This window comes from Grus americana, chromosome 15 (genome assembly GCF_028858705.1).
Source record: "Grus americana isolate bGruAme1 chromosome 15, bGruAme1.mat, whole genome shotgun sequence".
NCBI lineage: Eukaryota > Metazoa > Chordata > Aves > Gruiformes > Gruidae > Grus > Grus americana.
In genome coordinates, this window is record NC_072866.1 from 8,861,537 (window position 1) to 8,873,712 (window position 12,176).

Sequence of the window (12,176 nt, forward strand, 5' to 3'; positions counted from 1 at the left end):
TTTAATGCTCAGAGAGAAACGGAGATGCCAGACTGCAGGCGTTTGGCCACGGCTCTCAGACACAGCTGGTGTTCGAGATGTTTTAGAGGGTCTGGGTGCTCAGAGGAGGCTGCATGAGCACTTGCTGCCGTCAGATTCCCACTCCCAGCCGTCTCGGGGCAGGGGATGGCACAAGCACTGAGAACCAGCAGAGACCCCACAGAGCACCTGCATGGAGGCAATTCCTCTATTTTTAGCAGAGCCTCACGCTAAAGATAAATTTGACCCCTTTAGAAATCTCCTACTTATCATTTTAAGAAAAAACACCTGCTAAATTAATAACACCGAGAGAATACAAATCTATGTCTTGTGTTTACTTTTGGTCACTCGTTCACCATGCACAGTGAGGCCTGCCTCTTCCCTGGCCCTTCGCTGCAGCATTCAGCCAGCTGAACAGCCCCAGCCCTGCAGGTCACCAAATCCGCACTCCTCCTATCTTGAGCAGCTCCTTTAAACACTGATAAATGCACTTGTGCTCCAAGCTAAAAGCAAGTTGGCTTTTTTAAATTTTAGCCTGCCTTGTTTCTCTTAGCAGCACTTGAACCTCGACGCTCAGCTTCTCCTGCCCTCCTGGCTTCGCAGCCTCACCTCCTGCCCTGGAGCTCATCAGTATAATTACACTTAACATCCAAAACTCTTGTAGACATCCTTTCATCTTACATCTCCTTTCAAACTATTCGAGCATGAGTCACAGCCCAACAAAGCGCCAGTTAACTTGCTGCCACCAGTTAACTTGCTGCCGTTACCCCTTGACGTTCTCCTCTGCTCAGTTTGGGGCAGTGCCACCTCCTCCCTGAGGTCACGATGCCCGAAGGGACGAGCACACATGAGTCCTCCCAGAGCTAGGAAGGAGCACGCACCCGCACCCTTGCAAAACTCGTCCGTTAATACAGACATCTGCTGCTGCTGGCTGAGGCCACGCAGCCCCCACGAGCTTTTCTGTCCCCTGGACAGTGAGGGGAAAGAACATCTCTGACAGCAGCTCGTGCTGCTACAGCACATGCCACCCCAAGGGTCCCGAGCCCTTGACCTAAAGGAGTTATTGATCCACCCCAGCGGCCACCTCCACACCAGAACCAGCAGCTGCTGACACCTCACGGCTCTGTTTCATGCACGCCTACAGTGCAAGGGATGAAGGAAAACTGAAATTTGCTTGCTGGATGGATACAAGTGTACCCAAGTCTGCGAGACAAAACTGAAAGTGCGTTGAAAGGCATTGTTACACAGTTCCATAAGGCAAGTATGTACCTACAGCAGTATGTAAAAGGGAGGGGGAATGTTTGGGGGTTTTACCTCTGATTCCTTCCCAGGACTTTGAAGGTCACTGTGAGATGAAGATGTAGATCCTCCATTCAGCTAGTGGAAATTAAAACATTAGTCCAATTTGCATAACGATAGAATTAGAAAATAAATAAATAAAAAGCTAGGCAGAAAAATGCTTCATCCTGGTGGGGACAGACATCCCAGCTGCCCGGCCAGGTGGAGAGCAACGCCTGGCTTGTCCAGGGACAGGAACAGGGGAGGGTCCTGCCGAAGGGACCGTGCCCACACATGTGTGCACACACACACACACACACACACGAGCTCCCTGGGATTTGCTGCTCTCCACATCCCCCACGCCAGGCTGAGCACACTCCCTGTCCTGCCAGCACCGGGCAGCCACTCACCTGCTCCCCCGTCACCAGGAACAGCGGCTAAACGGGGCTGAAGCCAGCCTTGTTCAACCCCTAAATTAATGCTGCGGCAGGAAGCAATTGAAGGCAGCCAGCAGCCGTTAAGCTGAGCTAAACGGGCCTTGGGGACATTACGAGCATCCCTCTCTGCTCTGCAGGCTGGCGAGTCATCCCGACAGGCTCACGAGTCACAGGTGGGAGCCAAGGAAAGCCGGCATGCCAGGAGCCTGGCCTCTCACCCCCAATCCCTCTCGATCGCTCCAACACGTTTCCCTAAACCGAGCTAACCTGGGACACTGCCCAGCCACCCCGGCCATCGGGGCATCCCGGAGCAGGCAGGCACTCACCTGCGTCTGTGCGGATCCGTTTGTCATGGGCTGAGGTACCACACCTAGAGATCACATAAAGAAAATACACGGTCAGCGCACTCAGCTGGGATGGCTGGCCTCAGGTCCCGGGCAGGCACCCCTCAACATCGCCCACCCGGCCGTCCCAAGCCCGCCTTCTCCCTCACCCACCCCACCAGCTCCGACAGCGTGTCTCATCTCTTGTCTCTGTCCTGTGCTGCTTCTGAGCCCAGGCAAAAGTCCTGTCCATCCCCCTTGTGCCCTTCTGGAACCAAATTCTTTCCAATTTCCCTGACTCCACTTGATTTCACCCTGTTTTCATCAGAAGAAACCAGTTTCCAGGAACGGGACCAAGTAACTTTCTTCTATGAGCACTAAATTCAGCACACTCCCATTTTTTTTTTCACTATTACGTAATTTTCTTCAGAAGCTGTTTAATCAGAAATCTTAACACACAACCCAACATTCTTCACCAAAATCAGCACATTGTTGGTGTCACAACAGCCTGCGGCAAACAACCCTCTCCCCAGGTACCCTGGCTTATGTTTGCTCACTTCCAACAATTTGCACTAATAATATTCCACATGATGGCAAATTTTATGCAGATGAGCTGCTAGTCACCACGATCAAGTCATTGCTGAAAGCATTACCATGACTCATCTGTCCCAGGCTAACAGATGTGTTAATTGTGACAGGATTAATAACTGAATTATGTTAAGCATGAATGCTTCTTGGGGCAAAGCTCTCACTCTGTGCATCTCTCCAGCAGAAGACAACGATGTGGATACATGTCACTATAACCCAAAATCCAGGGAAGCAAGAGCAGCGCATGGTGCCAAACGTGGCTTGCAACTGCAGAAACCCAGGGCAGCTAACTGCACAGCTCCAAAGCCATCGTCTCCTTGCACCACGTATGGGCACGGCTGAGCTTTCCGAGGGACCGATCTGGGGGCTGCAGTGTGAGCTGCAGGGATTCCTAGCACAAATCAGAGCAGCTTTGTGTTTGAAAAAATAAGCCCAAATCATGATTTTGAGTGTATGCTGGTGCAAAAGCATCAGTTATGAATTTGGGATTCTTGAGCAGAATCAGGCAGACCCAATTCTCACTGATCTGTGATGAACGCATCGAGATGGCAGCAAGAACTGCAGAACCAAGGCAGGGGCTCGAGCACCCACCCACTCCCCCCAGTGCGTCTGTGGCCCTGGCTACGTCCCCACCCCAGGGAACAAGGGCTCCTTTATCGCTCGTGCCAGCAGACAGCTCTCACCCCAGCTCCTCCTCGAACCGATGCGGAGCATCTGACACCGCTTTCGCCCCGTGTGCTTCTTGGCATTGTTGGAGCCATTTCTTTGGACAAATCTCCCCATTGAGTATCTGAGGGAGCTGGGGTGCAGATCAGATAAGGAACGGCTGTATTGGGAAACAGAGCTCCCCATTCAGCTGGGGGGGGGACACACACGACAGGCTGGGGAGCGCCCCGCTCCCTCCCCATGCAGGAGCAGCAGCACAACAGGTTGAAGAGTGGACAGACAGCTTTCTCTGCCAGCTTTCAACAGCAAGGAAAACATTTCCTGCAACAGCCACCCCTGTGATCACCATGGTGTGAAACCCTTCCCCCTGTGCACACACAGCGTTTGCTCCGGCATTTCTCAATGCACCCTCAGGTTCCCTCACCGGAGCAAAGAGCAACAGAGGATTTACTGCACTCTCTCTCCCGAGACCCCAGCTCAGCACCCCAGGCAGACCACTCTGCTCCCCCGGTCCCTACGGGTCCATCCACTCCGACACCAGACAGCCCGTCTCCCAGGGTGTGGGTGCTGCAGCCGAAAATGGAGGAGCCTGAGGAACTGCTATCTGAGAGGCTTCCCAGCCCCAACCAGATGGACCGGTCCCACCTGAGCACCCCTTCACGAGCTCATCACTCGCCGAGCGCCCAGCTCCCCCCGAATCCCACCATACTCTGCCTCAGCCACTTTATGGCAGCAAGTTCCTAAGTTAATTATTCACTGTGTAAAAATAACAAATTGGGTTTTGGCTAGATTATAAAGTATTCTCACTATTTATAAATAGCTGGGTGGTGCTCAGGAAACTACCGAGGGATGAGACAGAAGGGAAACATGACTCTCCGTCACTTCTGAAATCCCACCCACGACATGAGTCACGGGAATGGCATAGGGTCACCCAGGGAAAGCGAGGTCTCACCTTTGGTGTGCTCCTCTGTGGGGGTCACCCCCAGCTTCTTGAAGTAATCATCTGTTTCGGGGTCCACCACCAGGAGCCTGGCTTCATTCTCCCTGGACTTAATGTGGGACACCACCTCCGAGTGCCGCAGGCCTTCCACGTTTATGCCATTCACCTGCAAAGCGACGGCATCAGAACCCAAGTCTCCGTCCCCACAGCAGAGATATTGGTCCTGGCTCACAGACCCCCAGAGCAGCCTCCTCACCCCCTAAGGGATTAGATTTTCCTTTAATTCCTGTTTGGATGACAGGAAGGCTACAGACTTTGTCCTTCCTCTTCGAGCCAGCCACAACCTCCTACCACCCCCCCACTGCCTCTGCCAGAGCATCCTTCATGTTACTGCACGCCTCTGCCCACATCCCAAACACACCCAGTCGGGAACGACAGCCCCCAGGCTCTGCCATCACCTCACCCACCCACCTCCCACCAAAATGCTCTGGCTCCCCTCTTTAATGATTTCAAACCCAGCCTTCACCTTGGACGTGCCCCAAGTATCTCAGGCTGCCTACGGGGTGCAACCATGTGCATGGGCAGTGGGCTGGGTACCACCAGCGTGTCCTGCTCCCCAGCCCTGCCCAGGCGGCTGCGACATCACCACGCCATCATTCATCCCTCCATGATGGAAAACCGTGGATTTCCCACGTCCCCGGTGGGCGAGTCCTCATGCCTGCTGCACAGATTCATTTCTCCCTTCCCTGCGTGCGAGCCGGGACCTATTGGGGAAGTGATCCTCTGCTCCCGATTGTTCCCCCCAGCGAGGGGACAATTGTGATTTCAAGGCATTGTTCACAGTGGGGAATGAATCACCCTTTGTCGCGCAGGGGAAGGTCTCTGCACCGCCGGGTCCCTTGCTGCTGGACCCGCTTTTGTGTGATAAACTCTTTTCAATGCTCCAGTCCTTCTCCAGCAAAGCTCAACCCACCCTTCGCCTCCTGTCCCGCCTTTGGCATCCGAAGGTGCCTGCCCACAGGACACCAGAGCGATGTGCTCATTCAGCTGGGGTGGAGAAGGGCAGAGTGCTGGTGGTACAGAGAGCACTGGGAACAGAGTAACCTCTTCTTAAAAATTCCTAGTCTGTTAGTACAGCTTTCCGAAACAAATCAAAGAGCTCAGAAAGCTGTCTAGCACAGAAAGGTCTTCTCTAGAAGTGGACAGCAGGTTTTGCTTGTTTTTCTAAGCCACACATGACATAACTGCATGCTTTGGATGCACACGCCTGCTCTCCTGCAGGGCCACAGCTGTCCAGTATCACCAGCATCAACATATTTTTATTCCTCCTCTGCCTGCAGACAGACAACTGCCTTCTCCCATGCCAGACCCCGAAGAGCAGAGCACACTGATGCCAGGGACGGAGCCCGGGAGTGGGGTAACCCCACCCCAGCAGCCCCCCAGGGAGCTGAGCTACACCAGTGCGGCATTGCCCCAGCAGCACCCAGGACACTGCAGCCCATCGCAGGGAAGTGGGACAGCAGCTGAGGCTGGTCCTGGCCCAGCCGTGGACCCTTTCACTGCAAAGTCACAGCTGGAGACACCCGACAGCCTCGGCACCACCCCGAGGAGGCAGGTGCTTGCTCCCGCCGCAAAGGGACAAAACAGGTGAACCCTGCAGAGCCTGAGCTGGGTCAGCTCCAAACTTCGGGCTCCCCTTTGCATTTGGAATGCCTGAACACAAACCTGGGGCAGAAGCAGGTCTTGAGGGCCAGGACATGGCTGCAAGGGCTGGAATAGAAAGGAAACCCCCTCCCCAGGCTTTGCATCTCACTGGCAACCTCAGCTGCTTACTCGTAACCCCTCTCTGTCCCCAGCAGCAGCATCCTGCCACTCCAGGTCACCCTGATCCATGCCCAGCGCTCACCCCTGGTTCAGCCTGGCCAGGCGACACAGGGCTGCTCTCCCCCACCCCAGCACCCCCAGTGCAGCAGGGCTGGGGACATCAAATATTTATGCAAGCCCCAAAGAGCAGCTATGGAGGGGATCAGGTTTCTGAGCTCACCAGCTCACCCCTCACTGCTTTGTGTGTGCCAGGCGCTCTGCCAAGCACCGATAAATAAATAACACAACACCTCGCCGTGACACCGCGCTGCCGGGAGCTGCTGCCACCAGTGCCCCACTCCCGGCCCCGGCCCCACGCTGCTCCCAACATTAAACTTTCAGGTGCCGGGAAGAGGCAGCAGCTCGCACTGTCTGGGGAACAATTATTCACCGTGCTAGAAAGCAGGCGAGTGCTTTGGTCTTAGTATTTCCTCAACTCACCCAGCTCTGCAGGGTGCAAGCGTTTTCTTCTGGGAGTGCAAACCCCTTTCCCCCCATGAGCTGGCAGTGAGGGCCATGGCTTGGTCCCCACGGGAGGGTTTTGGGGTTCACCCTCATGGGGAAGGGCCATGCATCACCCCAAGCAGGGGACATCCATGTGGTCCTGCAGCACAGATGTGAAAGGGGTAACGGCTGCTGTGCCTGGAGCACCGGCTTCCAGATAAACCCCTGCCTGCCTCTCTGTCCATGTGCTGCTCAAGCCCTGCCCAAAGTGCAGGCAGCTCCGGACAGGGGAACCTGTCCAGAGGAAAACACAAGACAGGAAAAACGCAAGGCAAACAAGCTGAACGGAGGGCGATTCCCAGCCGCATCAAAACTTGTGTTGTCCAGCGCTCAGTGACCAGAAAGCTGCTTCCAAGAGCAGTTTCTCCCCCTCTTTCACAATTTTGTGTCCTGAAATCTCTGCAAAGTTTTTTCCCTTCTTTTTCCAAACGCTTGCCTGGCAGTGCATCAGCTCGGCTGGGCAGCACCAACCCATCCCTATGCCTGCAGCAGGAGGCCAGACCAGAGGGTGGCTGGGCGGGGGGTCACCCCCTCCCCTGCACTGGCAGTGGGACAGGTCCCACATGTCCCTGCACCCCTTCTGCTGCGGCCAGCAGAGCCAGCTCCAGCACCGAGCGGCATCAGGCAATGCCCCCAAGTACGGGGCTCACTGTGCTGCGGGGGGCGGGGGGAGATGGGCACCCATCAGGCACCCAATCCACAGGATCCCGCTGCCACCCCTGAGGCACCCAGATGGGCGCAGGGGCAGCACTTCGCCTGCTCTGACCCTCCTCCATGCCAGCTCACAAGTGCCTGCTTTTCACGAGCTGCTGAAGGACCACGAAGCCGCTAAGCACCCACATCGGACTTACGGCTCTATTACAGAGCAATATGGGGCAGATCGGATGGAAAAGCTCAAGGGATGGGGGCCAGTTTCAGCTTCAGGCTTCCCAAGGGTCCCATCATTTCTGCTGTCCCGCTTCCCACCTGCGAGATGGGGACAGGACCTGCTGCTCCTGCCAGGCTGGGCAGGATTGAACATCCCTGCGCAGCACATGCTGAGGAAACCCCAAAGTCTCCCCAGGAAGGGAGGTGCCGAGCCCCCGCGCCGTTACCTCCACCAGCCGGTCCTGGGGCCGCAGCCCCGCTCTGGAGGCCGGCGAGTCGGGGTCCACCGAGCGAATGAACTGCCCTGGCCGGGACTTCTCGCTGTGCAGGTTGAAGCCGTAGCCATTGGGGCCTTTCTTCAGGTGGCAGAGACGCGGGCACAGCTCTTTCTGTCCGTTTAAATCCTGAGTAACAGAGGAGGGGTTGCGGGGAGACAAAACATTTAAATTTATAGGTTTGGTTTTGCTCTAAAGCAAATGCAATCATAAATAAAGCTACCAAGGAAGCACAATATCTGCACCCCGTCCTCCCGTTCCCCTGCACAGGGACAGCTTAACAAATGAATTTCCTCTCATTGAGTCTATTTTAGAAAATCAATTGTCCAAAACCATTCCAGAACAAATTAAAACAAAACAAAAAAATGCATTTCCTTCACCAGAGGCAGCCCAGATAAAATCTGCCCATATGCCAAGAGCCCCCCCAGCAGCAGCCGAGCCCCGTGGCTGCAGCCCCAGGCAGGGGGGGACCAAACCTGAGAGCCCAGGCAAAGCACACGGGCTCACCGAGACACTGGATTAACCTTAGTTATTTATTTAAGGCAGTGCCGTGCCCTTGGTCCCAGTGACACTGGCATCGCTCGTGGGTATGATCAGCTCCCAGTGGAGGGGCTCTGGGTGCTGGGGTGATGAACCCCACGCCTGACGGCTCCCCACAGCACGGAAAGGCTGAGCTTTCTGCAGGATGAACAGTACAGGAACACGTGAGTTTAGCGCTTTCCCCCACCCCATGGAAAATACTTTATGGCTCCTTGGGGCAGCCAGGGGAGCAAATACCAGCTTTTCCCCAGGCCTGCAGGGCCCATTACGCTCCCTCGGATGCTGCTCTCCCCACAGCCCCTTCCCAGCCCCCGTGCTGCGCAGCACCAGCTCATGGCACAGCACCACATCCCCAGCAAGACCTGCCTCGGAGGTACGGGTGTTCATTTTCATCTGTGGTTTAAGGAAAACACCCCCTGTGGCTGAGTTTTAATCTTTCATTAAAAGAAATGCCACTCCCCTCCTGCTAACAGACCTTATTTTTTTCAGATTGCATTTATGGTGAAATCTTACAGCCTTTCCTTTCAAATTAAAAACCCACGCAGCAATTTTCTCCACGTTCCTGTCTTTGCCAAAAGGTACTGTAAAACACCAAACCCGCACCCCCTCCCCTCCCACCGCATGCCCAGAGATGTCCTCCATCCCCAGACAGTTCTGGGGCTCCTACACACCGTGCTGGCTTTGTGCAGGAACTGCTTGCGCCAGCAGCTCCTTGGACTCCCAGCACCTTGGGGTTATTTCTGCAAAACACCCTCGATGTTGCTTAAAAGCTGCTTTCTCTCCAGAAAGGGCTGTGGGAGCTGAGGGCACCCATGGCTGATGCCCAGGAGACCTGGCCTGGCCACCACCCACGTGGGGGACCCCAGGGACAATGCTAAGGGGCTCCAGCTGCACATGGGCCCTGCACGGCAAGAGCCAAACAAGCCAAAGGACATTTCCCACTGCCACCGTGGAACCGGACTATCCACAGGGTCCTCGTGTGCCCCAATGACAACAGGGAATAACGCCATTTGCAGTTATACGAGGCGATATTTGGGCACTGCGAGTCATGGTGGGGCAAATACGGAGGGCAGCAAAGAGCTGAATCAAGTCACCAGCACTTACTGATCTCCCGGCTCCCCGTGGGGACAGCGGTGGCCCACCAATGGCACCCCGGGGTCAGCGCCTAATTCCCAGAGGAGGGGCACAGCGTGCAAGCAAGCCGATTACCGGGTGGCCGGGCACTGCCAGCGAGCTGCCAGGGTCGCCACAGCTAAGTCACTTTGGGGACTGATCCCGTCTCCTTCGTCCCCTCAAAGAAGTGATTTTCCAGAGGACTCTCAGGTGGGGACATGCAGAGTGGTCACCCCCAGGGACTTGCCACCAGCCGACAGAGAGCAGCCCACAGTGCCCTTCCACCCCTGGGGCACGGCTCCCTGCTCAGCACCTACGGGCACCGCATTAACGCAAACGGCAAAGCATAATTAGTGTTACTCAATGCATGTCCCTGTCCCCAGCTGGGTTCCCCACTTTGCGGAGCTCAGGGCATCAACCATCACCCGCACCCAGCGCAGGCGCCATCGGTCACACACAACACCCAGCTGGGGTGGCACTGCTGCCGCTGGCAGGGGACAGAGGCCACAGATGAAGAGAGATAAATCGGAACAATCCCAGCAAGAAATACCCACTTCATGCCACAGAGAGCACGTGTCCTCATGCTGCAAGCCGTGACCGTGGCCACCCTGCAAGCAGGGGCTCCAGACACCCCCCAGCACCAACTGCCTGTCACAGGCTTTAATGCAATGGGATGAGCCCTGGGGATGGGGTGAGACCTGGGGATGGGGTACGGGGAGACAGAACCCCACCACGACTGCTTCACTGGGGGGGAAACTCCCCCTGGCCCCATCCGGCACTTGCTCTGACCCCACACGCACCCGCCAGCTCGATGGGAGGTAAATAAATATCCCAGCACAGCTTTCCTCGAGCTGCTTATGAAATACTCAAGCTGGTGGGGTTTGTGGTGGGTTGGAAGAGTTCAGGGGATGACTCTGGTGTGACTGGTGCCTCCATCCCTGCGTGGCCCTTTGTTGGGAATATAAATGCAAAAAAACCCAACATTTCCCTGCCCATCACTCAAGGCCGCATCTTCCAGGGCAGCTGACCACACCAAACCGCCTCCTCCATGCCCTCTGCGATGTGCTTCATCACATTGAGCTCTTCCAAACACAGCCCCCGTGGGGCTGACAGCCTGAACCCCTGTGGGACCCCAGCCCCCCGAACCCCAAAGCAGGGACGCAAGAGCAAAGCCTTCCCCAGGGCCAAGTGCCGGCACTCAGCAATCCCTGGCCAAAGCAAGAGCTTGAGCTGCTGCCGCTTGCACCCACCTGCACCCACTTGCACCCTCTGACAGCGAGCAATGAGATCCGTCTCAAAGTCCTGGCACAAAAAACAGGGGGAATTTTGGCCATGGCTGCAATGCCTGGGGGCACACAGGTGGATTAGGACTCAGGACCAGCTTGACCAGCTGAATCCCAACATCTGGGAAGAAACAAGGATGTGAGGTGACCAGCCTTCACTAGGCACCAGGGTCAGAGCTGCCCACAATGCTGCTGCTATGGCACAGGAGAGACACATCGGCCACCCCGAGTCCTCGGGGCCAGAGCACCAAATTCCTCAAAAAGCACTCACAAATGAGAGCTGCCATCGGCAGCACCCATCGTGGGCATCAGAGCTTGCTTGGACCAGCTGCAAACTGTAACTACGCATTTACAGATATTAACTTGACAATGCAGTATTTTATTTAAAAAAAGTGTGGAGGGAGCTGCAATAAAAGCCTTACCAACTGCTGGGCAGGGGAGGCATGTGGATGCTCTCAGGACAAGTTTTGGAGAAAAGGAGACTCACAGGCATCTGCCTGGGGAGATGTTCTTGGCATCAGATACCCCAACAAACAGATCTGTTCTTAGAAGTTGAAAGTCATCAGTGCAACCTTCAAATCATCAGTGCAACGTCGTGACCATCAGCGTAACATCCACTGATCGATAAAACCAGCTCCTGCCAAAACAGGGCAGAGCTCCCAAAGCGCTTCGGCTACCTGGTCAGCAAAAGCCAGCGCAGCCTGACCGGGACCAGCCCCTCTGCCTGCCACCACCCCGCGCTTGCATCCTCTCCCTCCGCAGATTTAGCACGCCTGTATTTTTCCCATGGCCCTGGAGCAGTTAGTTCACCCTATCTGCAAACACTTCCAGCTTGCCTTGGAGTTCTTCAAAAACTGAAGAAAACAGGAAATGATTCAATCGGCCAAAGAGGGGTCAGATCTGCGCGACCTTAAAGGATGCACGGGACTCTGTGCAGCTAGGAAAAGGGGGCATGTCTCGCAAGCGGAGGGGAACGCATCTAGGATCACCTATTTGGGTTTGAAAAGGATTTTCTTTAAAATAGTTTTCCTCTCGCCACATTTTTACAGCGTCAGAGCTCTGGCAGCAGTGTCAAAGCACTGAGAAAATCACCCGAAAATGCCATGTTGTAGCTGCCCTCCCAGCGCGGGGATCCCTGGGGTTTGGCAGGCGGCTGCGGGGGGGATGCGCCAGCTGGGCCAGTCCCTCCGCCTTCAGGGAATGCCCCCAGACCACCAGTGAAATCAAATTACTCAATAAATAAACCGCGCAGGGGAAAGCTTCGTCTGCAGGATCCCTTTGGCTGTGAGGGCGGTAACCAGTTCTGCGCCCTACGCGGGCTTGCTCTGCTTTCACCACAAAATCTTGAATTCAAGGTCCCTAACTTGAAATGAATTCAAGATCTTTGTTTTAAAAATAAATAAATAAAATCCCAATTCAGCATCTGTTCTGAGCAGAAATCCTTGGGCAAAACTGCTTATCCTCCCGCAGAGATGATCCAG

General features: G+C 55.3%; 1 protein-coding gene across 1 annotated transcript in view; it reads right to left on the reverse strand.

Annotated features, from left to right (window-relative positions):
* The window catches only part of NHERF2 (NHERF family PDZ scaffold protein 2), a 40,248-nt gene that overhangs the window by 4,430 nt on the left and 23,642 nt on the right, over nt 1–12,176 (reverse strand). Inside the window, exons 3-6 of the mRNA XM_054842801.1 lie at nt 7,712–7,888; nt 4,263–4,416; nt 2,060–2,103; nt 1,333–1,395 (exon numbers count right to left, since the gene is read on the reverse strand). Coding sequence (XP_054698776.1) covers nt 1,333–1,395; nt 2,060–2,103; nt 4,263–4,416; nt 7,712–7,888 — 438 coding nt within the window. The remainder of the gene's footprint in view (nt 1–1,332; nt 1,396–2,059; nt 2,104–4,262; nt 4,417–7,711; nt 7,889–12,176) is intronic.